Below are 16,439 nucleotides of genomic sequence, written 5' to 3' on the forward strand. Positions count from 1 at the left end.
AAAGTAAAGCCATATTCGAACGTTCTTTCTTTACATCCAAATGTACTGATCTGAACTAATAATTTCGTAAATCAAAAAGCATACAAATTGTATCATATTACACCACAAATAGCATCATCTCATGAAAATGTTTTAGAGAGTTGCAAAATTAGAAAATAAAAGTTTTGAACAATGATAGGATTTATTTCTTATTTTTTCCTCGGCCAACGTGATCCTGCTGTAGTAATAGAACATGTTCCATTTGGACCAACATCTCCCTTTGTACTTGTTCTTGGACTTCAATATGTATTCTTTCTCCTGGTCTCTTTGTCGCTCCTGCAAACGCGTCTCTAAATCAGATTGTCGCAATAAGAGAGACTCCAACTCTTGTTATCTTGACTTCATCTGCTCAATTTCTTGGCTTGCGGCATCGAAATCCTTGGTAAGATTATTAACTTCTGAAGTTGAGACCATGGAGGATGAACCAAAACGCTTGAAAAAACTTCCCAAACCTCTTACCAAACTAGACTTGGCCTCGAGGACCTGCGTAAATATGTCCATGTCACTAGTAGAAGATTCCTCAGAGACTAACTGCAGCTCAATCCTTTTTACTACAACTAGGAAGAAAACACACAATAAGTAGCATATTAAAAGAAATAGTAAGAAAACATAATATTCATTCACATGTTGGCATAATTTATTCACACAAAATGACATCACATACATAATTATCTTTGGCAAGGGGATCAATCCACTCGTTGTGTGTATCAGTGTAAGTAGCAGCATAGACATGAATGAGGGAGAAATTTTCAAGATCATCGTGTTTCTCCATTTTATGATAAGTAGCAACATAGACATGTAAGTAGCACCATAGCCACAATAATAATTCTAAAAAATCATGTTAGTTCTTAAATATAGAATATGATAAAAATGACAGAATTTTAATATGTAATTACCATTTTATCAGCAAGGCGTTGGAATGACCTTGAACTGGTGCGATGGTGGATTGGCGTTCTATTCTATGCATTGATAGAACATAACTGCTGCAGGAGAAATTAACAATGTTAAATATAATATATGAAACCAATATAGATGTAAGTAAGTTATATGGAAAAAATCTAGAAATCCTGATAATCTAGGCTTGCTAAAAGATCACCAATACTTTTTTCAATCGTCTAACTTCATTTTTTGAAAAGGGGACTGAGCAGCCTCTTCCAATGTCTCAAATTTCTTGAAGCGATCATGACATCGTCCCTTGTGACGCCAAAATAATGTAGCCATCAACTCATTCACAATTCGTACTTCCTCGCTACGATAAAAATTTAAGTCGAATTCATCCTAAGAAGTGAATTGCATCAAAGTTATTAAATTAAAGCATCTCTAAAAAAACTAGATATATATAAACTCACCAGTACACGATTTCGAATGTGATCCGTAACCCCATTTGGAAAATCTTGCCAAGACCGCACATAAAAAGGCGCAGAAGCTCGAATTAGTGTTCCAATAAAGGAAAAAAAGCGATGCCTCACTATCATCCACACCCCCAATAGAGTTATTGGGGATGTTAACCTTGATTTTTCCGTGCCTCCTATTTTGTTTCAAAGCCAGGCCATGCGTTAAGCCACGACCGAGATGTGCATGGCATCATCTAATATATTTAAAATTATTAAAATTAGTCTGTCCCCGAGTATTCAAATATAATTAATTATCAATAAGAATTTACTTACTGGTAGGTTTGGACTGGCCGTCTGCCACTTGTATATCAACTTGATAAGGAGCAGAGTCCTCAATTGGGGAAGTCCTCAACGGTTCAACCAGTTCAGGACTTGGCAGAGGAGGTACATTTCTTCGTTATCGTTTTGGTAGCAGCCTTGAAAAGCATTATTATTTTCAATGAACTAGCTTAGAGATAATTATGAAAAATGTTATAGCCTAATCTATATAAATAAAACATTTGGTACTTTTATTCTTTACGTCCAGATGTATTTTCCATGCTTATTTCAGAATCTCATTTAATAACTTCTTCATAATCTCCTTCATCATCTTCTTTTTCTTCTCCTTGTTTTGATTCTTCTGATTTGTCAAAATCCTCAATTAAATGATCATTTAATACAGATGAGTCAAGATGTATGGGTGAGACGTCATCTCTACATAAGGGGATTAGTTTGAGTGCACCAAGGTCAACAAATAAATTAATTCTCTCCATCTTCCTAGTAGGCCTATATAATCAGAGTATCATCTTCATCTCCACTATAATCGTGATCCGCTACCAATCCTACATCATAAATATTCCGAGGAACAAACTTTTGTCGGATTCGCCAAGTTATTTCTCCAGTATCTTCATCGACCATTTTTATTGGATCAATCAAGTAATAGACTTGGTTCGCTTGACAAGCCAATACGAACGAATCATCTTCGTACTATTTACATGCAGTATTAACACTCGTAAAGCAACTATTTCTATGTATCGATACTCGATCATTGCCTAGATCCTACCAATCACATTTAAATACATATGTCACATTTCCACCCAGGTATTTCAATCTGATAATGTCACGTATGACACCATAGTAGTCAATATCCTTTGTTACATGACTTTTCTCGACCAATACACTACACTTTTTAGTCTTTCGATTACGTTCACGGTCCATAGTAGAGAACCTGTAACCTTGAACCGTGCCTGTAGTGTATTGAAGTGCTCTGTTTGAAAAACTATGGGCCAATACATGCAATTCAGAAGAAATTGATTCTGGATTATGAGCATGTTGTTTCAAAATCTACCATGTGAAATAGTAACAAAATTATACAAACTTACTATTAATGAAAATGGTTTACGAATATTCTACATTACAAAACATTTAAATGCATACGCATTGTTCAAACCATCCTGAAAATTATTCTTCTTGCCTCGTCTCTATATTCTCTACACCTTCTATTCTAAATTTGTCCATGTGTTCACTATATAGAAGTAAAAAGAATAGAATATTTGGACACATTGGATATAGTAGTACTTTAATCAAATATATATTAATTAGAATTATTCTAATTATGGATCGACATACCTGAGATAGTCATCAATCTCATGACAATTATTTAACACATACCAGTGAGCTTTTCCTAACTCTCCACCGATTAAGTCATACCTCGATTGTGCACTCAAGGGCCATACATTCTAGAAAAACACAGATAGCTCACAAGGGCGAGGGGCAGCATTCCGCTCTTCACCATTAAAGCATGTCTCAACCCCACGAAAATATGAAGAGCAAAATATCAACCATTCATCGTGTATATAAGCATCTGCTATTGACCCCTCAACTCGAGCTTTATTCCCAACAATACGCTTTAGTCTACCCAAATAACTTTCAATTGGATATATCTAATGAAATTGAACCGATCCACCTAACAGTACCTCTCGAGGTAAATGGATTGCTAAATGGACCATTATGTCAAAAAATGAGGGTGGAAAGATATGCTTGAATTTACATAGGGTTATTATAATGTTTTCTTCCATCTTCCGCAACACATCTCGATTTACTACTCAAGAGCACAAATTCTTGAAAAACTTGCATAGTTCAGTTATAGCGGCATGCACATTAGAAGTTAGCTTCCCATGAATTCCCACTGGTAACAATTTCTGCAAAAAAAATGACAATTCTAATTTTTTTAATCCACTTATTTTCCATTCATCAGGGCTCACACATCTACTGAGATTTGAAACATAACCATCTAGCAATTTCACACATTGCAACCATTTTCAAAAGTCCATCCTCTCATCCATTGTCATCGTAAAACATGCATGAGGCATAACCACCCTATTGCCTTCCACTCGCAAATGAAGATTATGTTTAATTCTCATCTCTCAAGATCTATTCTCATCTTAATCGTGTCCTTTATCTTTTTTTTTAATGCTCATCAATGTCCCCAATATGTTATCACAAATATTCTTCTCTATATGCATTACATCCAAACTATATCGCAACATGCATGACGACCAAATGGCAAGTAAAAATAAAATACTCTGCTTTGTCCAATTCAATTCCGTTGTGTCTCGTTTTCTCTTGTTCTTTCTTTGACCTTTGCCAAAATTGTTCGCTCAAAGTTTCATTAATTGTTCCACTATCTCATCCCCTGACAACTCGTTTAGTGCAATTCTATCCTCCACTCGGCTATCAAATTTAGCACTTTTCATTCGCCATTCATGATTTGCTGACAAATACCATCGATGACCCATGAAACATATCTTCTACGAATATTTTAGCCACTCAGTTGTAGTTTCCTTATTACATGTGGGGCATGCCAACTTCACTTTAGTACTCCAACCTGAATGATTGCCATATATTGAAAAATTATTTATCGTCCATAATAATGCAATATACATCTGAAAAGATGTCGATGTGTATGCATCAAAAGTTTGGACGCCATTTTCCCATAAATCTTTCAACTCTTCAATTAACAGCTGCTTGAATACATCAATATCATTCCTAGGTGATCTTGGGCCAGGGATAAGTAAAGTTAACAGAAAGTTTAACGCCTTCAAGCACTTTCATGGTGGAAGATTATATGGAATCAACACTACATGCCACGCGCACTAACTTATACTTATATTACCAAAATGATTGAATCCATCCGTTGTTAGTCCTAGAAGCACGTTACGAGTTTTGTTGCCAAAATCTGGATATTTATTATCAAAACATTGTCACGCAATTGATTAAGCTGGGTGCCTTATATATTTCTTATCATTAACTCGTTTCTCCTCGTGCCACCTCATATCTTGAGCTGTTTTCCAACACATATATAGCATTTGCAATCTTGGTTTGAGTGGAAAATAATGCAAAATTTTTATCGAAATATTTTTCTTACCCTTTCATCTTGACTCTCCACATATGGGACAAGCTTTTCTTCCTCATTCTTCTTCCAAAACAACACACAATCATTCCTATATGCATGTATCGACTTGTACTCAAACCTTAACCCATTTGTCAACTATTTCGATTCATAAAAATTCTTCGGCAATGCAGAACTTTCAAGGAGCACCTTATTAAATAAGTCCAATACCATGTTGATTGCTTTCTTCAACATCCCATACAACGACTTAATGTGCAGTAGCCGCACAATAAACGCATTTTGTTGTGTTTTGTACAGCCAAGATAAAGCTCACACTTTGCATCTTTCCACATTTTAGAGAAATTCTCTGACTCAGTCCCTCGGCCACTTGAGGCATCATTGTCAATTTCATCCATAAATATCATAGCTCCAATATTACCCATAATCTCCTTCATCTCATCCCGCTCATTATCGTCATCCATGTGCCTCATTTCAATACTCACACCGAACAGAATATCGGCAGATTGTTCATATGGCTCACCATGCAATACACATTAAGTATATTCCAAATCGATACTATTAACAAATATATGATTTTTTACTTCATCCAATCCTATAGCACACATATTTTTGCATCATCAACATGAACACTTTATGTAACCTCGACTATCGGCAGAGGCTCGAGCAAAATCAATAAAGTTTTTAACTCCACGTGCATACAAAACGTAGTCTTTTCCAAGTCTATCGCCAAGAAGCATCCAACTTTTGTCCATTTATAAAAAAAATCTATGGATTAGTTAGTAACTAATTTCACATGCATCACATGCTCCAATTCAATTCTCCATGTTCTTTAGATAAAGGTAGTTGGTCCTATCCCATTCAAGATTATATCATCCATATTGCATAAATTTCATCACTTTTATACTCTCCACATTAGTACAAATCTCGGTCGCATCTTCTCGTAGTTCTCCAAGTATAAGTGGTCAGTGAGAGGGATTGCACAAGTTCCCTAGTCCTCGAAGCCCACGGATTTCTCTCCCCCTGTATTCTCAACCGTGACCTCTTGTTCTCCTAGAGACGTCGTAGCTCCTCCCAAGTTGCCGTGAACCACCCACTCGCCACTACCCACGACCATCACACCCCTCACAAATCAACACCCTTGTTTCTCTCTTCCCTCCTTGGCCATCCAGTGCCATGATACCCATCAAACACACCCCTACCACTGTACACGACCAAGCCAAGCCCAGCCACCAAGGACCACCCCTCTCCACCAGTTACCCCCACCATGAAACCCTCCAAACCCTAGATCCGACCACCCGAATAGCTACTGTTTCAAGATCACGTCAGTGACCACGACGGAACAATCACTACCCAAGTTAGTGGCTTCCGATGCCATGGGGTTGTGCCGGACAACGAGTAATGCAATGCAACGGTTGTGGACTGTGCTGTGGCATTTGTGGAGTTTGTTGTGAAGTGAAGTGAAGTGAAGTGTGTGTCGTGGTTGTGTAAGTGAAATAATGGGCGTAGTTGTGAAGTGTGTTGTGTCGTATTGTAGACTGTGATGTGTAAAGTGTAGTGTGAAGTGAAGGGAGTACACGTGAAGTCTATTTCATATGGTGAAGTTGTGATGCACTGTATAGCATGTCACAAAGTGTTAGATGGTTGCATAGTTGAGAAGTGTGGAGCGTGATGTGAAGTAGCCACATCTGCATCATCTACTACCCTAGTCGAGTCTACGGCCAGAGATGTAGACCTGTTGAAGGGCAAAGGGACTGATTAGCCTGAGGATGACGACCACGATGAGGATTTCTTCATCCTCACTGGGAGATACTGCACACCGTTCAATAAGAAGAACACTTTCTCCCATACATTGCTACTACCATTTTTTTGCATGTTGCTTCTTATAATTGCAACAAATGTGGATACTGTGGCACATAAGGCCACCTTCAGTCAGAATCGCACACAGTTCCTCATACAATTGGCACATGGAGAGCCTATCAACTTGTCACTGCGGATATTTGAGATGATTCGTTACGAGACGAGTATCATCTCTACTGACAACCTCCCATATGGAGTGATCATTACTCGACTATTACTAGACCGAAGAGTGCCACCCGAAGTAGAGGAGTGGTTGACTGAGTAGATGAACCCCCTAGACATGACCTCACATCGTTGGAACATTGGACAAGGAAGGGGGCGTGCTCAACATGAGCGTAGGCCTACACTAGATTTTGTTCCTCCGGCCCAGTGTGGGGTCGATGTTGCTCCCCATAGTGAGAGTACTAGTCAACAGCCGATGTGTACATCTGTAGGGGATGCGCACCCTACTTGGGTTGATGCGATGGTCTCAGATATTACTGCACACATCGACCGACAGATTGCGCATGTACAGTAGAGTGTCACCATGGTTGGCCATGGTTTAGATATCCTAAACGAAAAAGTTAACACATTGATTGAGGAGTTTCATACATTTGTAAACAACTCATTCTGAGTGTTTTGCACTTTTATCATATTTTGTATTTATATTTTAATATATTTATTTTTCTATACTTTATGTAATGAACAATATCATTCAATATATGTAATGCTTTTGTATTTCAATTCCCAATCTTTTTAATTTGAAATTCTATTTTTAATTTTAAAACATTTCATGCTCGAACGTTAATGATTATCGTTCGAACGTTTGGACGAATATTTTACACGTTCGCACGTAAGTGGGCTTAATGTTCGAACGTACATGAACTCTTTGAACGTAATAATTTATACATTCAAATGTAATCATTCTAAAATGACATCATTTGAGTGACATTCGAATGAAACATTATTATAGTTTGAACGTATAACCATTTCTTGTTTATCTTTAGTAACGGTTTCTTGAAACCGTAATAGAAAATGATTTTTGGTGACAGTTTGAGGACTGTCACAAATTCAAAACTATCACAAAAATTTAATTATATTGTAATGTAATGAGATAAGATGAGATGAAATTATTTCTATATCTAAACGGAGCTTAAAGTATATATTGTCTCAATGATGTTTATATCTAAAGATGTCCGCTCACTAGTTTGTATTAAAATTGGAAAAGTTAAAACAAGTTGACTCGGTCTCGCTACCAAAGAAATAAACTTTGGACTTTCCAATGGTGTCAATACACAACATAATATGAAAAGTTTTGTAGACGTGCATTTTAAGGCACATCATACTCGTATTATGGCAATTGAAATATTAATTAATTTTTTTCTAGTAAAAACTGTCTCAGTTATTTCCTGCACTATTCTCTATTATATTTCACTGAAATTAATTTTTTGACAAGATCAGTGTAGACATAAACATTTTTTCAACACACTATTTTCTAACAACATGAAATGTGAATGTGATCTCAGTATTGTTGTTGTTGTTGTTGTTGTATTGTACGTGAAAATCCTGAAACATTAAATTCAACAGCTTATGTTTTTACTATAAGAAAAACGAGTATTTGTGATGGATTATTTACGATAAGAATGATTATTTGCGATAAAAATAAACTTATTTTAGTAATAAATAATCATTTTTACAGGAAATAACTAGTCACAAATAATTAATTTTCTTGTAGTGTTAATTTGGTACGAGCCTTGCCAAGAGTATTAATTGTGGCCTCTATTTCTGATTTTGTTACCGTATTTGTACCAATATCTCTGTTTTGTTTTATTGCCAAGAGCTTAATAAGGGAAGATTCCACTTTGTGTTCTTGCTCAATTGGCTGTAAAAATCCTTCTACAGGTGTAAACATTGCCTATGTTTTTATTTCTGATGTGATTTCAGTTATGCTTATGTTAAGATTTTTTCTTACTATACTAGGCTTATTAAAAACTCATTTATTATTGCTCTAAAGTTTTGAGGCATTGTCTATTTCCACATTTTGTGACTAGCTCATATCATGTACACTAGTATTGGTTCACTACCTACTGAGTTTTTGATAATCTGTCATACTTTTATCTATATTATTTTTTAGAAGATTTTGTGGTTCAACCTAATGATCAGGATTCGGGAATAGGAAGCACAAAGATGAGATTAGTAGAGTACCGGAATAAGTGTCAAAGGGTACAAATAATTTTAGTAGACTAATAAAACTGCCCGGCAGTGGACACCCTTGAACTTATTACAAGAGTAGTATTTCTCAATTAATTATATTATTATTATTATTTTGACGATTGATTTTAGTGACAAGAACTCACTCTCTAACCTCCCGGTCGAGGGCGAGACATAAATAGACTCAATTAATTGATATTTATTTATTTATTAACTGCACATAATTTATTTGTGCGATAAACTAATATGATAGTACTTAACACACAAAAAATCATGAGATAGGGTGGCTCTAATTACCAACAGCAAATAAATATAAAGAAGGAAAGGTCGTCATGAAAACTGAGACAAAAAAAAAAGGCACTCTTCACAATTAATCTGCTTCCTAATTCCTTCCATTGGACATGAAATTGATCGGTGTATATAAGAGAAAATCATATATGCAGCCATTGATATTGGGGTAATTCCAAAGACTGGATCTATATTAATTATAAATAGCACAAGTCATTAATATTGATGCCACTAAAAACTAAAATGCATGGCTTTTGTAGCATTGGGTGCTCTTAGCTAGACCACAAATGCCAATCACAACAAACACGGTTCCATGAGATCGATCAGGATCAGGGAACATAAAAAAAAAAAACAACAAAAGAAAAAAACAAAAAAGAAGAAGATCAAGGATGAACTCCTCCTGAATGAAAAAGATTCATTAATGGAATGCAGGGACTGCGGATATTGCATCTTTAGAAACAGAGAGATCAGTGGTTGGAGAGGGGAGCATGGTGAGTGAGAGTATTCCACTTGCAGCAGCTGAAATGGCACCCACCACAAATGCAGGCAAGTTTCCACCTCCAAATAGGGCATCAAAGGGTCCGCTAGCAACTGACACCAACATCTGCATGCAAAAACATATACATATATAAATATATATATATCATTTTTAATATTACTTTTCAGTATAATTACTAGCATGTATGAATAATAATAGGTACAAACGTCCTTAAATAGAAAAGTCTCCAAGTCCTTTTTAAAAAAAAAGGGATCCCACTAATATATAATAATTTTTTTTATATATTTTTAAGATGGGTTCACCTTTTTATAAAGACTTGTGCAGAATTTATCTGTTTAAAATTTTAATAATCATTTCTCTTACTAAATATATATAAGATAGGACCAAGAAGAGATTGAGATACAATTGAGAGGTGAAAATTAACCTGAGGAAAGACGATTGCAAGATTTAAGACTCCCAGAGAAAGTCCTGCATCATGTAATTATCAGATCAGGCCAATTTATAAAGCTTTTAAGAGAATAATTTGCCACCAAATATCATGCATGATATATCCCAAATTACAATTAGTTGAAATTAATTACCTTGGCCAGCACCTGAAGCATGGGAAAATATGGACGCCAAAGCAAAAGGAATGCTATAAGTCACCTGCGCACAGTACCAGTACTATTATATATTGAAATTAATCATTTTATTAAATATTGTTCTGTCAGGACCTACTACGTACTAAAATGACTGTTCAAATACCAAGGCTAGCTGGCTGCTTAGAGTAACGGCAAAGATTTGAACTATAAATGAAGATACATGCAGAATTTATTAATGTTGTTTAATGGGAATTTTTCATGCAATATTAAATGTTAAACATTACTCGATTAATTATATGTATCTGTTTTTTATCTCTCAATATAGAACTATTTAGAATGCTGACAGTTAAAACTTTAGAGAATCGTAATCTTTTCCATTAATGCAATTTTCATTGTAGCATTTATTATGTATTTCTCAAAAATATATCTTCAAGAACAAGGTTTGTGGAGATAAGATCGTATTGATTCCTAAAGGAAATGTAATAAATGTTTTAGGAAAGTGAATGGATTTGAGAAGGGAAATAATCTGTACAAATTTTATATGGATAAGCTCCGTTCAAATTTTTTATAAAAAGATAAAAAAAAGTGTGAAAATAATTAATTTTTATTAGTAATATTTACTCTTTTATAAAAGATTTTAATAGAATTTGTCTATTTAAAAAAGCTTTTACCAAAGTTGACTTCTTCAAAAAAAAAAAGGTGTGAGACCGGAAAAGGAAAAGGACCGACCATAGAGAAAATGAGAGGAAGGGACTTGGGGACAAAAACTTTTCGACAAGTGTAAAACAAAGGAAAACAAGTCACTAAATTGCAGTAAATGAGGTCTAAAAACTGCTTTAATTTTGTACCCAAAAAAGCGAAAAAGAGAAAAGGAGAAGGCGAGTGAGTAAAAGCTTACTGCCAGGGGTATACCCAGCACCGCAAACAGTGCCAGAGCTCCGGCCTTAACACCCGCCGGGGGCGGGGAGAGCGTTGCTCCACCGTTAGCGGCGGCGGTATGCCGAGCAGACTCGGCCAGCTTTGTGATCAGGACGGTCATGGCCATGCACAGTGCCAGCAAGAAGTTGACGATACCCCACAAGCGCTTCACTCCCCCAATGCCGCGCGAGATGACGTTCACGCCGAGCGATGTGAATCCCAAGACCACGGAGTTGAGCATGAGCCCCAGCGCACCCGCCCGCACACCCCGATCGTACAATTTTCCCTCCGGACCCTTTCCGACCGTCCCTCCGTACACCTCTTTCCCCATCCAATCTGTGTCGAACAGCAGGAACGGGAACCATGCAATCCAGTTGAGACACGTCACCAGAAGAAGAATCCTCATTGGCCTCTGTAACCCCTTGAAAGCGCTCCACATTTCTCCGAAAAAGGGTAACCCAGCTGACTCCGTCACCCTTTCCTCATCCTCTCCGGCGGCGTTTTCCGGCTTCGGTTGCGAAGAAAGCGCTCTTTCTTTCACTGAAGTGAGAGCCAGGATGGTTACCGTCGAGAGCAACGCAATGGAAAGGAAGAAGCAGCTCTTGAGGTTTGCGCAGTAGACGTCGCAAGCTTTGGTCTTTGTGAAGGGGAAAATCTTGTAGAAGCGAGTGTAGGAACCGGCGGCGTAGCCGAGGACGTTGCCAACCGCCATGAAGAAAGAGAATAACGCATTGGATGTGCGCATCTTTTTCTGGTCGTTCCCGGAGAGATCAGCCAGGAGGGCGCGGCAAGGGCCCTGCAGCATGTTGTTGGAGACGTCAAGAACCCAGAAGCCTACCACGAAGAAGGCGATGGCGCGGGGTCTCGTGGGTTTATCCACATGGTCGCCGAAGAGGTGGCCGAGGTCCGCTGCATAACCGATGAGAAAGACCGCCATCGCTACAAAGCAGGCCCCAACCGCTATGAAGGGACGGCGGCGACCGAAGCGAGAGGTGCATCGGTCGCTGTAGTAGCCAACGATGGGCTGGACGAGCATACCAGAGATGGGACCGCAGAGCCAAATGAAGGCAGCCCAAGTGTGCGGGATGCCGAGAAGCTGGACGTACGGGGTCAGTAGGGAGAGTTGCAGAGCCCACCCGAACTGCACGCCGGCAGCTATGGATGCCACCAAAACGATCCTTATCAGGGTGCTACGCTGTGCTGCTCTCATGTCTTTGTTCGCACTTTCAACCTCCATGGCTACGAAGCTAATAAATTGTGTGGGAGAATAATGATGTCTCTATCTCTATCTCTATCTCTATCTCTCTCTCTCCTCCACCTTTCAAACTCTTAGAACTGAGTTTGTGTTGTTGTTTGCTCGCACATATATATAGGGAAAAGAAAGCTACCCTGCGGGTGGGTACTTCACTGCTTATGGAGGCAATTGGCAATATCTCGCTGCATTTCGTTGTTTGTGCCTTATCCATTTACAGCTTATGCCCTAACACTCTTTGCTGTGACATACTGATACAGAAATTTACTGCCTCTCCACCTCTACCACGCACTGTCATATATAATAATTAATTAAGATGCCAATTATAATTGGGGTGAGGATTTTATATAATTTGTTTACTCAAATATTTTTGGTAATCTAAAGTACTCAAAGTGGACCCCATTGTATTAAATGTTAAATTTCAAATTCTCAGCGAGCAATATTAATTAATATAGTAGTGTTTATAAAACATATTTAAACACCAAAATTATTAGAAATCTTAATCCATTATAATAATCATCCGATTATTATAATTTCTTGTTTGTTAATATCTAATTGGCAAATTTAAAAAGTTATTTGTAAATGGATATGAAATTAAAGTTATTGGTTGTACAAAAATAACTTTCAATTTATTGTTTGGAGTTTATTTTCCATTCTAATTCATGGATCATTAGAAGTGTTTATCCACAAAAAAGATAAATACATAGTACTAATTCCGATGATAAGCCAGATATATAAATTTCATCAAAGAAATTAAACCCAATTACATTACAACAAAAATTGGTTTTTGGAAGGATTTTTGTTTGGGACCAAATAAATTTCATCTCAAAAAATGAGATCTAGGGACGAAATTCAAATTTCGTTCTTAAAAAATGACGGAAGGTGTTTACCGTTAGAACACATTGGAACGGTATATGTAGGCACAAAAGATTTCGTCCCTAATAAAATAAACGTTTGAACATCCAGAAAAAATATTTGAACAAAATAAAATAAACATTCGAACAGAAATTATATATAGTCGAACATCAATTTGGCATATTAAGTGATAAAATTTAGCCGGACATTGACTAATTATCGTTCGAACAACATACAACAACGTTCGAATGTCAAGGTTAATCAATATTCCAACACATATTATATATGTTCGAACGGAAAATTGGAGGGTTAAGTCAATAAATTTAGAGAGACATTGACTAACCGTTCGAATATCAATGATAATCAATGTTCGAACACATTATATATGATCGAACGGAAAATTGGCGGGTTAAGTCAATAAATTTAGTGGGACATTGACTTACGGTTCTAACTAATAAGTTATCAATGTTTGTAGAATAAAGTGTTCGAACGGAGATTAGAAATGTTCGAACGTAACATATTTCGTTCGAATGATTACATAATTTTTACAATTATTAATGGCAACAAAATACCTTACTTAATTATGGAGAAATCTTTAATTTATATAAAAGCTAGCAATTAAATAATAGAAATCAATAATTAATTTAGAAAAGAAAAAAAAGATTTAATTCATAATTAAATTAAAATTACAAAACCCAAATATTGTTCATAGCAAAAACAAAAAAATGTAAATAAAAATAGAAACTACTAAGATCCCAACTCTCTGCACACATCCTCGACTGCAGTTAGGCGTGTCTCTAGCTGTGTCAGTCGAGTACTGATCGTAACCTAAGTCACTGACATGACATCAATCTCTATACGTAACTGAGATATGCTAGCATTAATCTCTGTACGTAAGTTAGAGATGCTAGCTTATTCTCTGTATGTAAGTCAGACATAGCAGTACGGATCTCTGTATGCACTACATCAATCACTGCTGATGTATGTCTGCTGATCTCTCCACGCATTATATCAATCATCTCCTCACGAGTAGCTGTGCGTGATGACTTGGCCTACATGGATGTCTCATCGGCCAATACTCTAAGATCTCCCGAGTGTAGATCTCTTTGAGTATCAACCGAGTCTAGAATAGGACCATGAAGACGAAGTCTCGAGTGTCCCGTGTTTCGTGAGAAGGTGGAGTTGTTGATCAGTCCCATCAGCTCTCGGACAAGCTCGACAATACCTGGCAGGACCCCGGCATGTAGCAGAAATCAAGTGATCCTAATGGAAATATATTCTTTGTAATGCATTGGGCATGGGATCAAATCATATCGAATATATAACCCACTAGGTTGATAGGAACGCCACGAGCGACACGTATCATAAATTTCGTCTGATCCATGCCAACCTCTCTCTTGTACTACCAAGGATCAATATTGTTAACAATGATCAAGTTCATGATCTTGAAGAAAGTAGATAGATCTGCCTGCTTCATGCTCTTCATCCCATTATACAGAGGAGCATCTGGACCAACATCCAACTCCCTCTCTCATGATCAACGAGGGTATCGAGCTCATCTGTATAAGTTGATCCCTAGTCCTCAGCCGTCTCCCCATCACCTAAAATTGGAGACTCTCTAGGCACTGCGTTCAGATATGCAATGCGCAGTCTGGGAATACCAATAAAATCAGCGAGTCTGTCCATTGAAAATATAACTGAAGCTCCTTGGATAGAGATCATGTATGTTCCTCTGTCCTCTGGGCTGGTATCACTGAACTCTTTATAGAACTAGGAGACAATGTCAATATAAGACACGAGGTCTCATCCTTCATCCTTTTAATCGAGGATTGGTGTCCAACCACGATCATTGAAGTTAGAGTCAGAATGTCAAAAATCTTCACCTGACACTCCCAAGTAAGAGTTTGAAAGTCAAAAATCTTTACCTGACGCTTTAATAAAAAAGTCATCTCTCGAACTATTTCGATGGAATGTTGCCCTAGTCTGCCATGTTTGTGTCTCCTATAAGATATTATCAACCTGAATTTAAAAAATAAAATATATATGCAACATTAGTTATAAAATATAATACATAAATATTTACAAAATTATATACTAATTAAAATAATTAGAAATTATTTTCTATTATACAGTTTGATCGAACTCATAACCGTTCAAACGTTAAGATTTTTACATCCCCGTTCAAATGTGAATTATATACGTTCGACGAGGATATTAAATTTGGTTCAAACGTATGGTGAACCGATCAAACGTTTAACGTTTGAGTTCCTATCGTTCGAATGAATACAGCATCGTTCGAACTGTTTCTAGATCGAACTCAGGCATGGCTGAGTCAACTCAGCAGCCATGAAACGAAAGGAATCCCCCGATTTCTTTTGTTTTTTCCACATTTATTAACTATACAATGATGGGTAAACAGCCTACAGTGGATTTCTGGCCACTTATGGTGGCTATCGACCGAAAAATAAGTTGTTTGGTAATGTTTAAATAATTGATTTATATTAATATTGTTTAATATATATGCAAAATTTAGAATATTCTGGGTGATAATATATTTATGTACATATTTTTTGAAGGATGATTTCAAACTAAATTTTGGTCAGAGAAAGGAGTGTAAGACTGTCGATGAGCTTATATGAAATGCATTCCGTTAATATAAGGCTAGGTGTCATGAGCATTACAATAAGTTCGAGAATAAGGAAGATGCACGCCAACATCCTTTTCAGAATGTCTAGCCTTCCGATTGGGAAAAATATGTTTGATGATCCATCATATAACGTAACGTAAATTAAATGAATTTTTTTACGTGTCTTATTTATAATTTTTTCTTCCTAATATTTACAACTTCTATGCAGAGCAAAGTTCTATAAACAAAACAAATAGATCGAAGTTGAATATTCATCATCATGCAGGTTCAAAATCTTTTCATCGCCTCTTTAACAAATTGGTAATGCTATTTTTTTTTTAATGTATATAATTTGTTATTTGGAGGTATTCTAATGACTTTATATCCCAACAAACGTCTCTTGTAGCAAGAGTTAGATACCAATTATGATCTAACAAAATTATATGCTGCATTATATACTGATCGTAATGAAAAGTTAACTCATTCTGATGCTCGTGAAAATTATATAAGTATTATAATCTGTTTTAATTAAACATATTTGAATATTTG

General features: G+C 36.6%; 1 protein-coding gene across 1 annotated transcript; it reads right to left on the minus strand.

Annotated features, from left to right (window-relative positions):
• Positions 1–9,329: 9,329 nt before the first annotated feature.
• On the minus strand, positions 9,330–12,673 carry LOC108994546 (sucrose transport protein). Its single transcript, XM_018969788.2, has 4 exons — positions 11,138–12,673; positions 10,240–10,303; positions 10,083–10,126; positions 9,330–9,763 (listed from the first exon to the last, which is right to left on the minus strand). Exons 1-4 carry the CDS (start codon positions 12,392–12,394, stop codon positions 9,578–9,580), a joined length of 1,551 nt encoding a protein of 516 aa, XP_018825333.1. The 5' UTR covers positions 12,395–12,673; the 3' UTR covers positions 9,330–9,577.
• Positions 12,674–16,439: the final 3,766 nt, after the last annotated feature.

Source organism: Juglans regia, chromosome 6 (assembly GCF_001411555.2).
Source record: "Juglans regia cultivar Chandler chromosome 6, Walnut 2.0, whole genome shotgun sequence".
Classification (NCBI taxonomy): Eukaryota; Viridiplantae; Streptophyta; class Magnoliopsida; order Fagales; family Juglandaceae; genus Juglans; species Juglans regia.